The following is an 11,752-nucleotide window of genomic DNA, read 5'->3' as shown; positions in this document are numbered from 1 at the left end:
AGGTATAAACAGCAGTGGCTCTGCGGTGCTCTCCTCTGTAGAGATGACTTCTACCTTCCTACTCTTCTTTTGGATTGTTGTAAAGACTGAAAATGTAAGCTTATTAGTGTGTTGACCAAAAGTCATAGAGTTGGAACTTGTGTCTACTTTCTCCAAGGTTCTGCACTTCTACCTCAAAACAAAGGTCCTACAGAGTTGTCGACCAGAGTTCTGCTCTCTCAAGGTTATTGTTAACAGGTGTGGTTACTTGCCAGACCTTGTGCTCCAAGAATAGAGAAGTAGATCTGTCCCTACCTCAAACAAAAGTCTAAGGATCCAACTAAGTTCCAGTTCCCTTTATAGAATAACTTTATTCTCTACCGATTCTATCCTATTTTTCTCCGTTTTATTATTTTCATTTGCGTGTTCATATCTTTACTATATTTTTAAATTCCCATGCTTCTGCCCTGGAGAAAGGTATTCTTGTCGAGGCTGGTCACTGACAGATGGCTACTTACATTTCTCCATCCACAGCTCCCTCTCCTCTCAGCTTCCATTTTTCTCAATTAGTTATGCATGATGCTCTGATCTTGCTACAAATGTAATACAAAGATTAACCCTGTAAACTTTATTTTCAAATGCCTGATTTCTTCCTTTTATTATTCTCTTTTGTTTACATCATTAACTTGTTTTTGGAATAGCTTAATAACCATTCCATCTCACATGTCAATCCAGATTAATCTTTTTAAACATTTTTTATGGTAGTGGTAGTGCACACACCTTTAATCCTAGCAAGGTCTTTTTCACACATTCCACATTACTTATATTACCACAGAATCTGTAGTACTGAACCCTTACTGGAATAACAGTGTAGCATGTGCTCTGTTGATCTACACCACACAACTCTAAAAAGCATGTTATATTTATAAATTCCCAGAAACAAGATTTGCATGTGACAACTCTGGAGATAATTTTTGCTAGGTAGCCTTTTAGACTGATAAATTGAGGCCCAAATAAATGTAGACAATATAATAAATCTTTTTTTTTGTTTGTTTTTCGAGACAGGGTTTCCCTGTAGCTTTAGAGCCTGTCCTGGTCTTGTAGACCAGGCCTGTCTCGAACTCACATAGATCCGCCTGCCTCTGCCTCCCGAGTGCTGGGATTAAAGGCGTGCGCCACCACCGCCCGGCTTAATAAATCTTTTAAACAAACAGTAAACAATACTTCATAAAGGTGATACATCTGAACCAAGTTTCACATACTTTGAAGAAAAAAATTACTCTGTATATCAAAGATTAAGCTTAATAGCATTGATAATCAAGAATCTACACTTTCTAGCAAACATCTCGGAGTAAGTGTTGGATGAAAACGTTACTCAAGGCTGTCGTTCAAGCTCCGTGGTGGAACTAGGTCTAAGAGAGTGGGTGGGAGAGCAGCTGACAGTGATGGTCTCCTGGAAACCAAATACCTTAAGAGAATATTGCAAACATCCTACCTGCCAGGCTATCGACAAAGAATACGAAGAACTGAACTGTGCACAAGCATTTAGTGGCTTAGCCCTTTTAAAAATTACAACATTCCACTATTCACTAATGTGACAGCACGTGAGTTTTTCTTTTTCGTTTTATGGTTTTCGGAGACAGGGTTTCTCTAACAGTCCTGGTTGTTCTGGAACTTTGTAGACCAGGTTGGCCTTGAACTCCCAGAGATCAGCCTGCCTCTACCTCCAGAGTGCTGGGATTAAAGGCGTGCGCCACCATGCCCGACTGTGAGTTTTATTATATATATATTTTTAATAATGCAGCTTCTGTAATGAACCTAGCACTAGTTAGTTATAACCACCCCGGAAAGAAGCATATATCCGAGTTGCTTGAGATAATCCACTATATTGGATCTGAGTACTGGCTCCTAGTTACCGAGGGGAGCCACTTTCCTGAAAGTTTCCTCATAAACGTGAACAGGGAGCTCTGATCTGAACGCTGTTAGTTATAATCACACCGGGACCTCTTTCCCCGTGTCCCATTCGGAGCTCCGGTCACTCTGCCCTAATTTCCGACAGCTGAGGAAAGAGGAAAAGGAAGTTCTGTGGTAGCGACCAGGGCTCCTCCGCCACGTGCCCCTCGGCGGCTCTTCTGCCCACACAGCCTGCACCGGGCCAGCGAGCTCCCCTAGGGCCCGACGGCGGACGCCGGGCGGAAGCTGCGGCCGGGAGCGCCGGGAGCGCCGGGAGCACCGCGCGCCGCCTCCCGCCGCCTCGTGGGCGCAGGGCGGGGAGCACTCCCGGAAGCCCGTGGAGGGAGGGAGGGTGGGACCCGGAGAGAGAGACTTCCGGTGGCGCAAAGCGTGCTGGGACCAGCTTGCGGCCAGCCTCCCTCCCGGCCTGCAGCGAGACCACCGTTAGCGCCGCTCGGCTTCCGCAGCTGCTCTCGCCCGGCGGCGGCGGAGGCCGCGGCTCCGCCTGCGCTCGGCCCCGTTCGCCTTGGTTCCCCGGCGGCCTCGGCAGACATGTTGTGAGGCGGCGGCGCGGGTGCCCGAAGGATGGTTTGGCCGAGGCGGCGGCAACCGCTGCTGGTGGCGGCGGCCGCGGGGGCCCCGGCTCTGTAGAGCCGGGCCTGTGGGTGTCCGCCCGGGCCTGTGGGCGGCCGGCGGGGCCTGTGGGCGGCGGGGCTCCCGTGCCGTCCGGGTCCGTGTGAGCCCGCGGCACCCCGACCTTCCCTTCAGACGCGCACTGGGAGCTCCCACACAGTGGGCGTTCTCGGCCCTCGAACCCACCTCTTCCTTCTCTCCGAGCTCCCCCGACCCCGACGTCCCTGCCCGGGGGCAGCCTGAAATCTTCGCGGAGTGGTGGACCAGAGACGAGGAGTTTAAAAGTTGGGGCCTGAAAGGCAGGAAGGTACGATGGCTTCCTCGTCTGGCAACGATGATGACCTCACTATCCCCAGAGCTGCTATAAATAAGATGATCAAAGAGACTCTCCCTAACGTCCGGGTGGCCAACGACGCCCGAGAGCTGGTCGTGAACTGCTGCACTGAATTCATTCACCTTATATCTTCGGAAGCCAATGAGATTTGCAACAAGTCGGAAAAGAAGACGATTTCCCCAGAGCACGTCATACAAGGTATGGAACTTTGTTGAAATGACGGTCCAGGGGGAAAGTCTTGCTGATAGATAGCATAACCGCTTCGTGTCACTAGTAAGTCCTGTGATGAAGAAGTCACAAAGGCCTAGAGACAGCGTGCACCTTAAGAAAATACCTATGTAGCATTCTTCGGACATTTTTCATCCAGCTAGTGCAAATAAGGAATGCAAACATTAGGGTCAGCAAACATCCTCAATACCTAACTAGTACAGTTTGCAGTCAGGTCTTAAAGCAACAAGAATTGACTGCCTACAGTTTAACTTGGATAATAACAGGTGAGAAAGGAGCCTAAAGGTTCTCTCAGGAAAAGTTAAATTTTAGACAGAACGTCAAGCATGCGTTGAGTCAGAGAGTACCTCTTCCTCACCTGACCCTTTTTACCAGTGTAGAGGAAAAGATTCATTTTGAACACACGAATAGAAAAAACGCTTGGACTGTGGGTATCGTGTACCTGGCGTGCCCGGGTCCTGGGTTTGATTGCCAGTACGGCATTAAAAATATATATATTAACTTGAGTTTTCAATGTTGTAAAGTTTATTGCTTTCCAAAAAGGGAGACTGTTTTTGCTTTAAAAATTGATAAAACAATCATCACCAGGTTACCAAAGCGCTGTGTAAGAAAAAGGCAAATGACACATTTTTTTTTTCTTTTTGACTTCATCTAACCTTTGATTGTTTTATTCTTAGAAAATATTGAAAAGCTTGTACCGAAAGCTATGCAAAAGGTGACAAGGGCACCCACACCTCTTCCAGTACTGGGCCTTGAAGTGGGTCTGATACTAGCAGGCTCTCTGTCCTTTCCTTGTGCTGTTCCCATTTGTGTGCGTGTGTGTGTGTGTGTGTGTGTGTTTAAGGTTTTATTGAAAAGCATTTCTAAACATCTCAACAGTTTCTTCCTTATCTTGGAAAATATTTGTAGTAGGGATTTGGGAGACTGTGTTTTTGATGGTTGCAAGAAAGGGAGACAGCAGTTTTGGGGGGGAAATACTCCCTGGCTTTTTATGAACTCTTAAGAGAAAGTTGCATTCAGTCTGAAGCAGTAACTTACATTTTTCCCTATCAGAATTGACAAAAAGAGTGACTCCTCTGGGCCTCCACCTGAGCTGAAGGTGGCTGTGAAGCACACCCTGCCCTGACGATTGTGTGTGTAAACAAGTATATTACATACGCATGCTTACGCTGCCACTCCAGTTCATAGTGGATGACCCCCAAGGGAAAAAAACGCTTGCTGTAACCACCATTCCCTGCTGCTTATTTGATTCTTTCTTTTTTTTTTTTTTTTTTTTTCCTTTTTTCAAGACAGGTCTCTGTGTAACAGTTCTGGCTGTCCTGGACCTAGCTCTTGTAGACCAGCCTGGCCTCCAACTCACAGAGATCCACCTGCTCAGCCTCCTGAGTGCTGGGGTTAAAGGTGCCACCACTGCCAAGCATTTATTTGATTCTTTTGTGTGTGTTAAATTTAGGGCCTTATATGTGCTAGGCAAGCATTGTACTATAGAGCTATATTCCCAACTCACCTATTTGATTTTTGAAACTAGTGTGTTTTTTTTTTTTGTTTTGTTTTTTTTAAGCTGCTGGTTTGATTTACTGAGTGGTAAGAAAAATGGAAGCCAAGTTGTCTTTTTTTTTATTTTTATGTTGTATATGTGATTGTTTTCCTAAGTCTTTGAGCAATTACCTGACAAATAGCCAAAATTGTCTTTGGCTCCTCTTAAAGCATCAGTTTTTAAATGAAAACTGCAGAGGATTTTAATAGGAGTTGCCTACACATTTGTTTGTACCAGGAAAATGAGGATTGTTCCAAGAATCTAATAACGTAATCTGTCTTCTTGGGGAAAGGTTTATTTTTTTCTAGGATATATTTAGAGTTCTGATTGACAAGATGATTGAATAAAAGTGCAGCCATAGCAAGCAGTATGCTAAATAGTTCAACTTTGGAATACGCTAACTTCGGTTTAATTCATGACTCAGAAAGTTACAGTGAAAAACTATCCGTGATGATGACAATCTACTAATGTTAAAAAAACCTGTGAATCGATCTGTTGGCACTCATAAATTTACCTTTTTCTTGTAATGTTGCCAATAAGTATATAAGAGGGGCTGGAGAGATGGCCCGGCGGTTAAGAGCACTGACTGCTCTTCCAGAGGACTTGGGTTCAACTCCCACCACCTGCGCAGCGGCTCACAACTGTCTGTAACTCCAGTTCTAAGGGACCTCACACAGACACGCATGCAGCTAAAGCACCAGTACAGCCAGGTGGTGGTGGTTTTCGCCTTGAGGCAGGTGGATCTCTGTGTAGCCAGCCTGGTCTGCAAGAGCGAGTTCCAGGACAGCTAGGGCTGTTACACAGAGAAACCCTGTCTTGAAAAAAAAAGTATGTAAGAATAGCTGTAGTTTTGCTCCAGTTAGTGTAATGTCATTGCCTTTAGATACAACCTTTTCAGATTGTTTTTCTATAAGAGGCAAAAACAGGTGAGTTCCAGGCCAGTCACAAAGTGAAACGCTGTCTCAACAAAACAGGTTTTCTTATTTAGGAAATAAGATTATTTAGGATCAGAAGATATGTACCTATAATGTACATTTTTTTTTTTATTTTCTCTGTGTTTTTTTATTTTTATTTTATGTGTGTTGGTGTTTGGCCCGCGTGTGTGTCTGTGTGAGGGTGTCAGCACCTGTAACTGGAGTTACAGGTGTGAGCTGCCATGTGGGTGCTGGGAATTGAATCCCGTGTCCTCTGGAAGAGCAGCCAGTGCTCTTACCCTCTGAGCCATCTTTCCAGCCCCTGTTTTTTGTTAATACACGTTTTTAAAAGGTTTTCATGTTGAAGTTAAGGGTTTTTAGTAATAAAGTTATATAGTAATATAGTAATAACTAGGCCTTGCTTGAGGCCATTTTACTCACTCAGTTGCTACCTGGGTTTATCTTAGAACAAATTAAACATTCTGATGCACTTTTGTAAAGTGCAGTTAGGAATTGAAATAATTTTATCACCAAATAAATATATAAAACATCATAATTTAGTTAGCTTAACTATTTTTCATCCTACTTTCTGTAACTTATGAATATGTGTTGCTAGCCTGTTTTTTAATGGGACAAACTATGTCATTAGCCAGTAAATTCCAAATAATTTGCCGTTTTTGTATTCTTTAAGAAATGGACAGACTTAATGACAGTTGACTATTATAAGTGGCATATAGGAAAGATATTTTTCTTACTCAAGCCACATGTTCTTGTAAGAAATTTTAAAAGTTAAAGATGGAAAAATAAAAACCTGTGCCTTGAAATGTTCCATTAGTTTTTAACCAGTCTCTAGCCAAATATTAAGGAAGTAGGTAAATATGGGGCAGGAGAGATATCTCAAAGGTTGAGAGCATGTTCTTGCTGAGGACTTGGGTTTTCACACACTCATAAGATGCCTTTAACTCCAGCTCCTGGGGAGTACTGTGCCCTCACCTGGCCTCTGGGCACTACACTCACGTGTACAAATAACACACGCATGCATTTAAGGACAAAATAAAACTTAAATGGTAAAAAAATATTTTGTCTTAGTTAACCAGACAGTTGCTAAATAACTGTCTCTCAACAGGAAAAAAAGAGTAAATGTTAGGTGAATGAGGGAAAGCTATATTTTCCACCTTTCATGCTTTCATTTCTGCAGCACTAGAAAGTTTGGGCTTTGGCTCTTACATCAGTGAAGTAAAAGAAGTCTTACAAGAATGCAAGACAGTAGCGCTAAAAAGAAGAAAGGCCAGCTCTCGTTTGGAAAACCTTGGCATTCCTGAGGAAGAGCTATTGAGACAGCAACAGGAATTGTTTGCAAAGGTAAGTTGTGTGCTTTACATTATTTTCATTGGAAATTTACCAAATTCAAGGGGTTTTTGAAAATCACTTCATAAATAAACATATCTAGAGGATTCTTTCTCTAGCTCATTGCTTATTACTGAGTCTGATGTTTAGAACTTGGCCAGTTTGACTCTATTTCGTGTAAATGATTGCGACAACCGGTTTTCTTTCCTTTTTCTCTTTTTATCGTTGTTTTGTTTTTGTTTTTCCAGACAAGGTTTCTCTGTGTCTAGTCCTGGCTGTGCTGGATCTCAATCTGTAGACCAGGCTGGCCTCAAACTTAGAGATTCACCTGCCTCTGCCTCCGCCTCCCATACGCTGGGATTAAAGACTACCACCACCACTGCCTGGCTGCTACTAGATTTTATTATGAATGGAGACGAGGAAAGTCTAACATCTTCTGTGTAGCAAGGCATTGATCTGTCCCAAGCTGGTATTACAGTCCTTCTGACTCAGTTCCCCAAGTACTGAGGTAATAGAAATTGTACCATCAAACCTCACTGCATTTGAGCCTTAAACATTATCAGGCACAAGATACAAGTGTCGTTTATTAAAGTAGGCAAGAAAGAGTTTTGGTTAATAATGCATACTATTCCAGAGGACCTGAGTTTGGATCCCAGTACTCACATTGGGAGGCTCCAAGGAGATCCAACACCTTTGGCCTTTGAGGGTACCAATACTCAGGTACATATCCCCTGCGCGTGCGCACACACACACACACACAATTAAAATAATAAATCTTAAAAAAAAAAATAAACTACTAAGCCAAGCGGTGGTGGCACACACCTTTAAATCTCAGCAGAAGCAGGTGGATCTCTGTGAGTTCAAGGCCAACCTGGTCTATAAGAGCAGTTCTAGGACAGGCTCCAAAGCTAGAGAAATCCTGTCTCAAAAAACCAAAAAAAAACAAAACAAAACAAAAAAAAAAACCTAAAAATTGTTTTCCATTATATATTGAGTTCTAACCATTTGTTAATACTATTCCTTAGCAATTTGTATATTTTAGCTCATTTAATCCTCATAAGAATCTGAGGATTATATAGCATGGGTTGGCGAGATGACTCAGCAGGTAAAGGTACTTGCTTTATTATTTCTGGAATTTTCCAATAGGGGCTGGTGTAAGTAAACACGTCCTACCTACATCTTTTCTTTCCTCTTCCAGTTCCTTTGGCCGATCCAGGAACAGTTATTTGTTTATAAAGTCTTTGAGACAGGATTTTAATTTAGACTGGGCTGCTTCTGTTCCAGTTCTGGGGTTGTAAATACATGTGTCTTCACACCCAGTGTCCAGACACCCCGCTGGCTCCCTGTTTGTCTTAGAGTGGGAAGTTACAGAACCAGCCTGCACCCTTCTCAGGTGTTGGTCCCCATTGGTGGGTTGTCTACGCTTTCAGACTCAGCGATCTGAGTTTAGTTCCACCTGCTTGTTCCTCCAAACAAAAGGTTTAAATGTTCCCAGATTAGATTGGAGACTGCTGCTTGTCATTGGCGGCTGCCCAGTGTCTTAGTATTCTTTTGCTTTTTCAGTTGCCTGTTAGTAGTTTTATGGGTTTTTTGTTTGTTTTTATTGTTTAAATTAGTTCCCAGAACTAATGTTAATTCTCTCTCCTGAAAACACCTGGACCCAGGCAGAAAAGAGAAAACAGTATATTGGTTTGGCTTTTAAGTAAGGGTACAGTTTCATCAGTAAGTGAAAATTAGGGAATTTCAAGTAGACTAAATATAAAAACAATGAAAATGTAAAAGTATAGTATTCATTTGAGAAATATTTAATGTTTTATGTTTCTTTTGAAGCAGGAGGGTAGAGAATTATAGGAACTCAGTAGAAAATACCAACATAACTGTTGGCATTCACTACGGTACTGGAGACCTTTTACACCACAAATTATGTTTATATGAAATACAATTAAAGGGAAAGAAAAACACGGCAAAAAGAGCTGAAGAGCAACTAATGTGATATCCCCACCACCGTCTCCACCACTGTTTGGTTTGGTTTTTTTGCAGCCCTGGCTGTCCTGGAATGTGCTGTGTAGACCAGGCTGACCTTGAACTCAGATCTGCCTGCTTCTGCCTCCCGAGTACTGGGACTACCACGTGCTACCACCACCTGGCTCTATCAGTTTTTTTAAAAATATGTATTTATGTGCATGGGTGTTTTGCCTGCATGCAACTCTGTATATCACATGTGTACATTGCCTGCAGAGGCCAGAAGAGGATGTTGGATCCCTTATCAGATAGTTGTGATCTGCCATGTGGGTACTAAGAATCAAACCCAGATCCTCCGGAAGAGCAATCAGTGCTTTTAACTGTTGAGCCATCTCTCCAGTCCCTTTTCAATTTTCTTTAGTTGAACTAAAAATATTAAGAGTTCTTGTTTTCTAGGTATGTCATAATTACATAGTACTTGGAAAATATCTATCTACATTTGTTGAGTAAGTCTGTTAGTTACTTTAATTTACACTTAACCAAAATGTGTACACTTGCTTTTATGTTTTTAATTCTTAGGCTAGACAGCAACAAGCAGAATTGGCCCAACAGGAATGGCTTCAAATGCAGCAAGCCGCCCAACAAGCCCAGCTTGCTGCAGCCTCAGCCAGCGCATCCAATCAGGCAGGATCTTCTCAAGACGAAGAAGATGATGATGATATCTGAAATTCACCATCTCGGCTTCTGTGTCCTCTATAAAAAAACAGTGGAAGAAATGCTTATCTGTAATTGTGTATGCATCTTGGTGGACTTACCGTTGGTATTCTAGAGACGTCTGCTGTCAGGTTTCAACTGCTGTGCTATACATGTAAAATTGTCTCTTTCAACATTGAAAATTTAAGGTTCAATATAACATCAGCTTTGAATTTGTAATGGTGTTTCTGGAATCTATGAGCAGTGCGAACCCTTTATTTGGTCTATAAACAGTATTACAGAAAATGTCAGGTTTATAAAAATACAGTGAAATTTACACAGATGTCTTAATTTGTATTTGCATTTTCTCTGCCCTTTTAACTGAGTTTTATATTGAGATGGGGCATGGTATGATGCAGAATATGTTGAATCAGGTCGGCGGAAAAAATTCAGTTCTTATATAGTATCTAAATTTTTTTTGTCTTTTAAAGTGAGTATATATGCAGGCAACAATTATATATGCTCAGATAAATATACTTGCTAAGAGAAAAAAAAATAAGATTCAAAAACTAGAAAGGAAATGTATTCACTAATAGCTGTATAAATTTGGTGAGTTATGTTTTTGATTTTGTTATTGTTTTGTGTAACAGTAAAGACTAGTTTTATTATAGTATAATTTATCCTGAGCTACACTATGCCATTTCAGAAACTGGCTAATCTTGAAGATTGTTGTGATTCGTACTGTTTCACTGCAGTTTGGCAATTGTTGATAGTATTACTTCTTAGTTTGTGTTGCTGTCCTTTGCGTATAGAGGTAGAGACTTATGCAGCTGTTGCTTGGGTTCCGTTGGTTTAACTGAGGCTCATGGATATTCAGACCTGCTAGGGGAAATAAATGAAAACTAATGAACATGTTTCCTATGAGAGAGGGCTTTAAAAATGTTATTTAACATGTAGTTTACATATTGTTTGGTTTTAGCATAACATTTACATTTTCTTGACTAGGTGACCTTAAGAGTCCAATGCTAATTCTTGATATGACATCGTCCCCCTCATAATTGAGTGATGGCTTTAAAGTTTTGTGTTTGATTAAAAAGTGTCATAACTGCCAGCCCTATATGAAGTGTTAACGTGCTTGTTAAAAGGGAGCAGCTTGAATTTGGTTTCAGTGACTAAAGTGTGATAGTGTTTTTGAGAGGGACCCAGTGTATTTGGAGAAATGGTGTATTGCTTGTGTTTGGAAACAAAAAAAAATGCCATCAAAGGAAGTCATTACGTTCCTTTGTCTGTTGCCAAGTCATTTAAATTTCTGTATTCACCAAGCCCCAGAAGAGATTCTAGCTGCCAGGATTTTAATTTTAATTGGAGAGCTAAGTAGAGTTTATAAGTATTAGATTTCTTAATATTCATATTTTGCAGTTTTAGAAAAAGGGAAATATTGTTAAGCATTTATCAGATAGATATACTTCCCCAGTATAACAGAAAAGGTAGTAAAAGGGATAGTAATTTTGCTGAATGCTTTATGCTGAAGTTATTTTAAGGTATTTCATGGATATGTCCATGAAGTGTTTGGAAAAAACTAGAAGGAATTGTTTTTTCAAAAAGGTTAAGTACCAAAGGTAGGTAGTTTAGTCTACAAAAATAAGTTAGTCACTGTTGGCTATTCTAATTTGTACTGTAACATTCTTTTACTTTGTTTTAAGTGTATGTTTCTCAAACAATTTAGATATTTTTCCATACTTTTTTTTTCTGATGCAGACTTCAGGTTAATTAATATTTTACTGCATCTGATAATGTATTATATATTTGAAGCCTAGTGACTTTTCATTTTGATGTTCTTGTGATTTCATATGCTGTATTCTTCAAGCAATAAAATTCTGATGTGTTTTATAAATTGTTTTTGTAATTAATGATTATATGGCAATTTCTATTAGGGTTTTCAGCACTTTTGAGAATGACTAGTATGAAAGACGTGGGTTATTTGGTATGTAGTGCCCTCTTTCCTCATTAGTTTACTGCTATTTCAGAAAACATAGTTTTTCTTCTTTTTGTAAATGTCCAGATATGGGCACAGCAAAGCTCATTAAGCAGTACCTTGTTTTTAACATTTTTTTAAATAATTTATTCTTATTATGTATATGGTATTCTGCCTGTATGTATCACTGCAGGCCA

The 11,752-nt window shown here is 40.8% G+C and overlaps 1 protein-coding gene across 1 annotated transcript; it reads left to right on the top strand.

Moving 5' to 3' along the window:
• The first annotated feature begins 2,345 nt into the window (after positions 1-2,345).
• On the top strand, positions 2,346-11,474 carry Dr1 (down-regulator of transcription 1). The gene is made up of 3 exons (XM_038314112.1): positions 2,346-3,097; positions 6,777-6,940; positions 9,467-11,474. The coding sequence occupies exons 1-3, from the start codon at positions 2,878-2,880 to the stop codon at positions 9,611-9,613; spliced, it is 531 nt and encodes a 176-aa protein (XP_038170040.1). The 5' UTR covers positions 2,346-2,877; the 3' UTR covers positions 9,614-11,474.
• Positions 11,475-11,752: the final 278 nt, after the last annotated feature.

Source organism: Arvicola amphibius, chromosome 1 (assembly GCF_903992535.2).
Source record: "Arvicola amphibius chromosome 1, mArvAmp1.2, whole genome shotgun sequence".
NCBI classification, from domain to species: Eukaryota; Metazoa; Chordata; class Mammalia; order Rodentia; family Cricetidae; genus Arvicola; species Arvicola amphibius.
This window is presented reverse-complemented; position numbering and strand designations above follow the sequence as displayed.

Bases quoted from the DNA above. Each gene is read 5' to 3' on its own strand.
- Dr1 (XM_038314112.1), top strand. From the start codon at position 2,878: ATGGCTTCCTCGTCTGGCAACGATGATGACCTCACTATCCCCAGAGCT. The intron at 3,098-6,776 runs GTATGGAACTTT...TCATTTCTGCAG, and splicing joins CCCAGAGCACGTCATACAAG to CACTAGAAAGTTTGGGCTTT. The intron at 6,941-9,466 runs GTAAGTTGTGTG...TTTAATTCTTAG, and splicing joins AACAGGAATTGTTTGCAAAG to GCTAGACAGCAACAAGCAGA.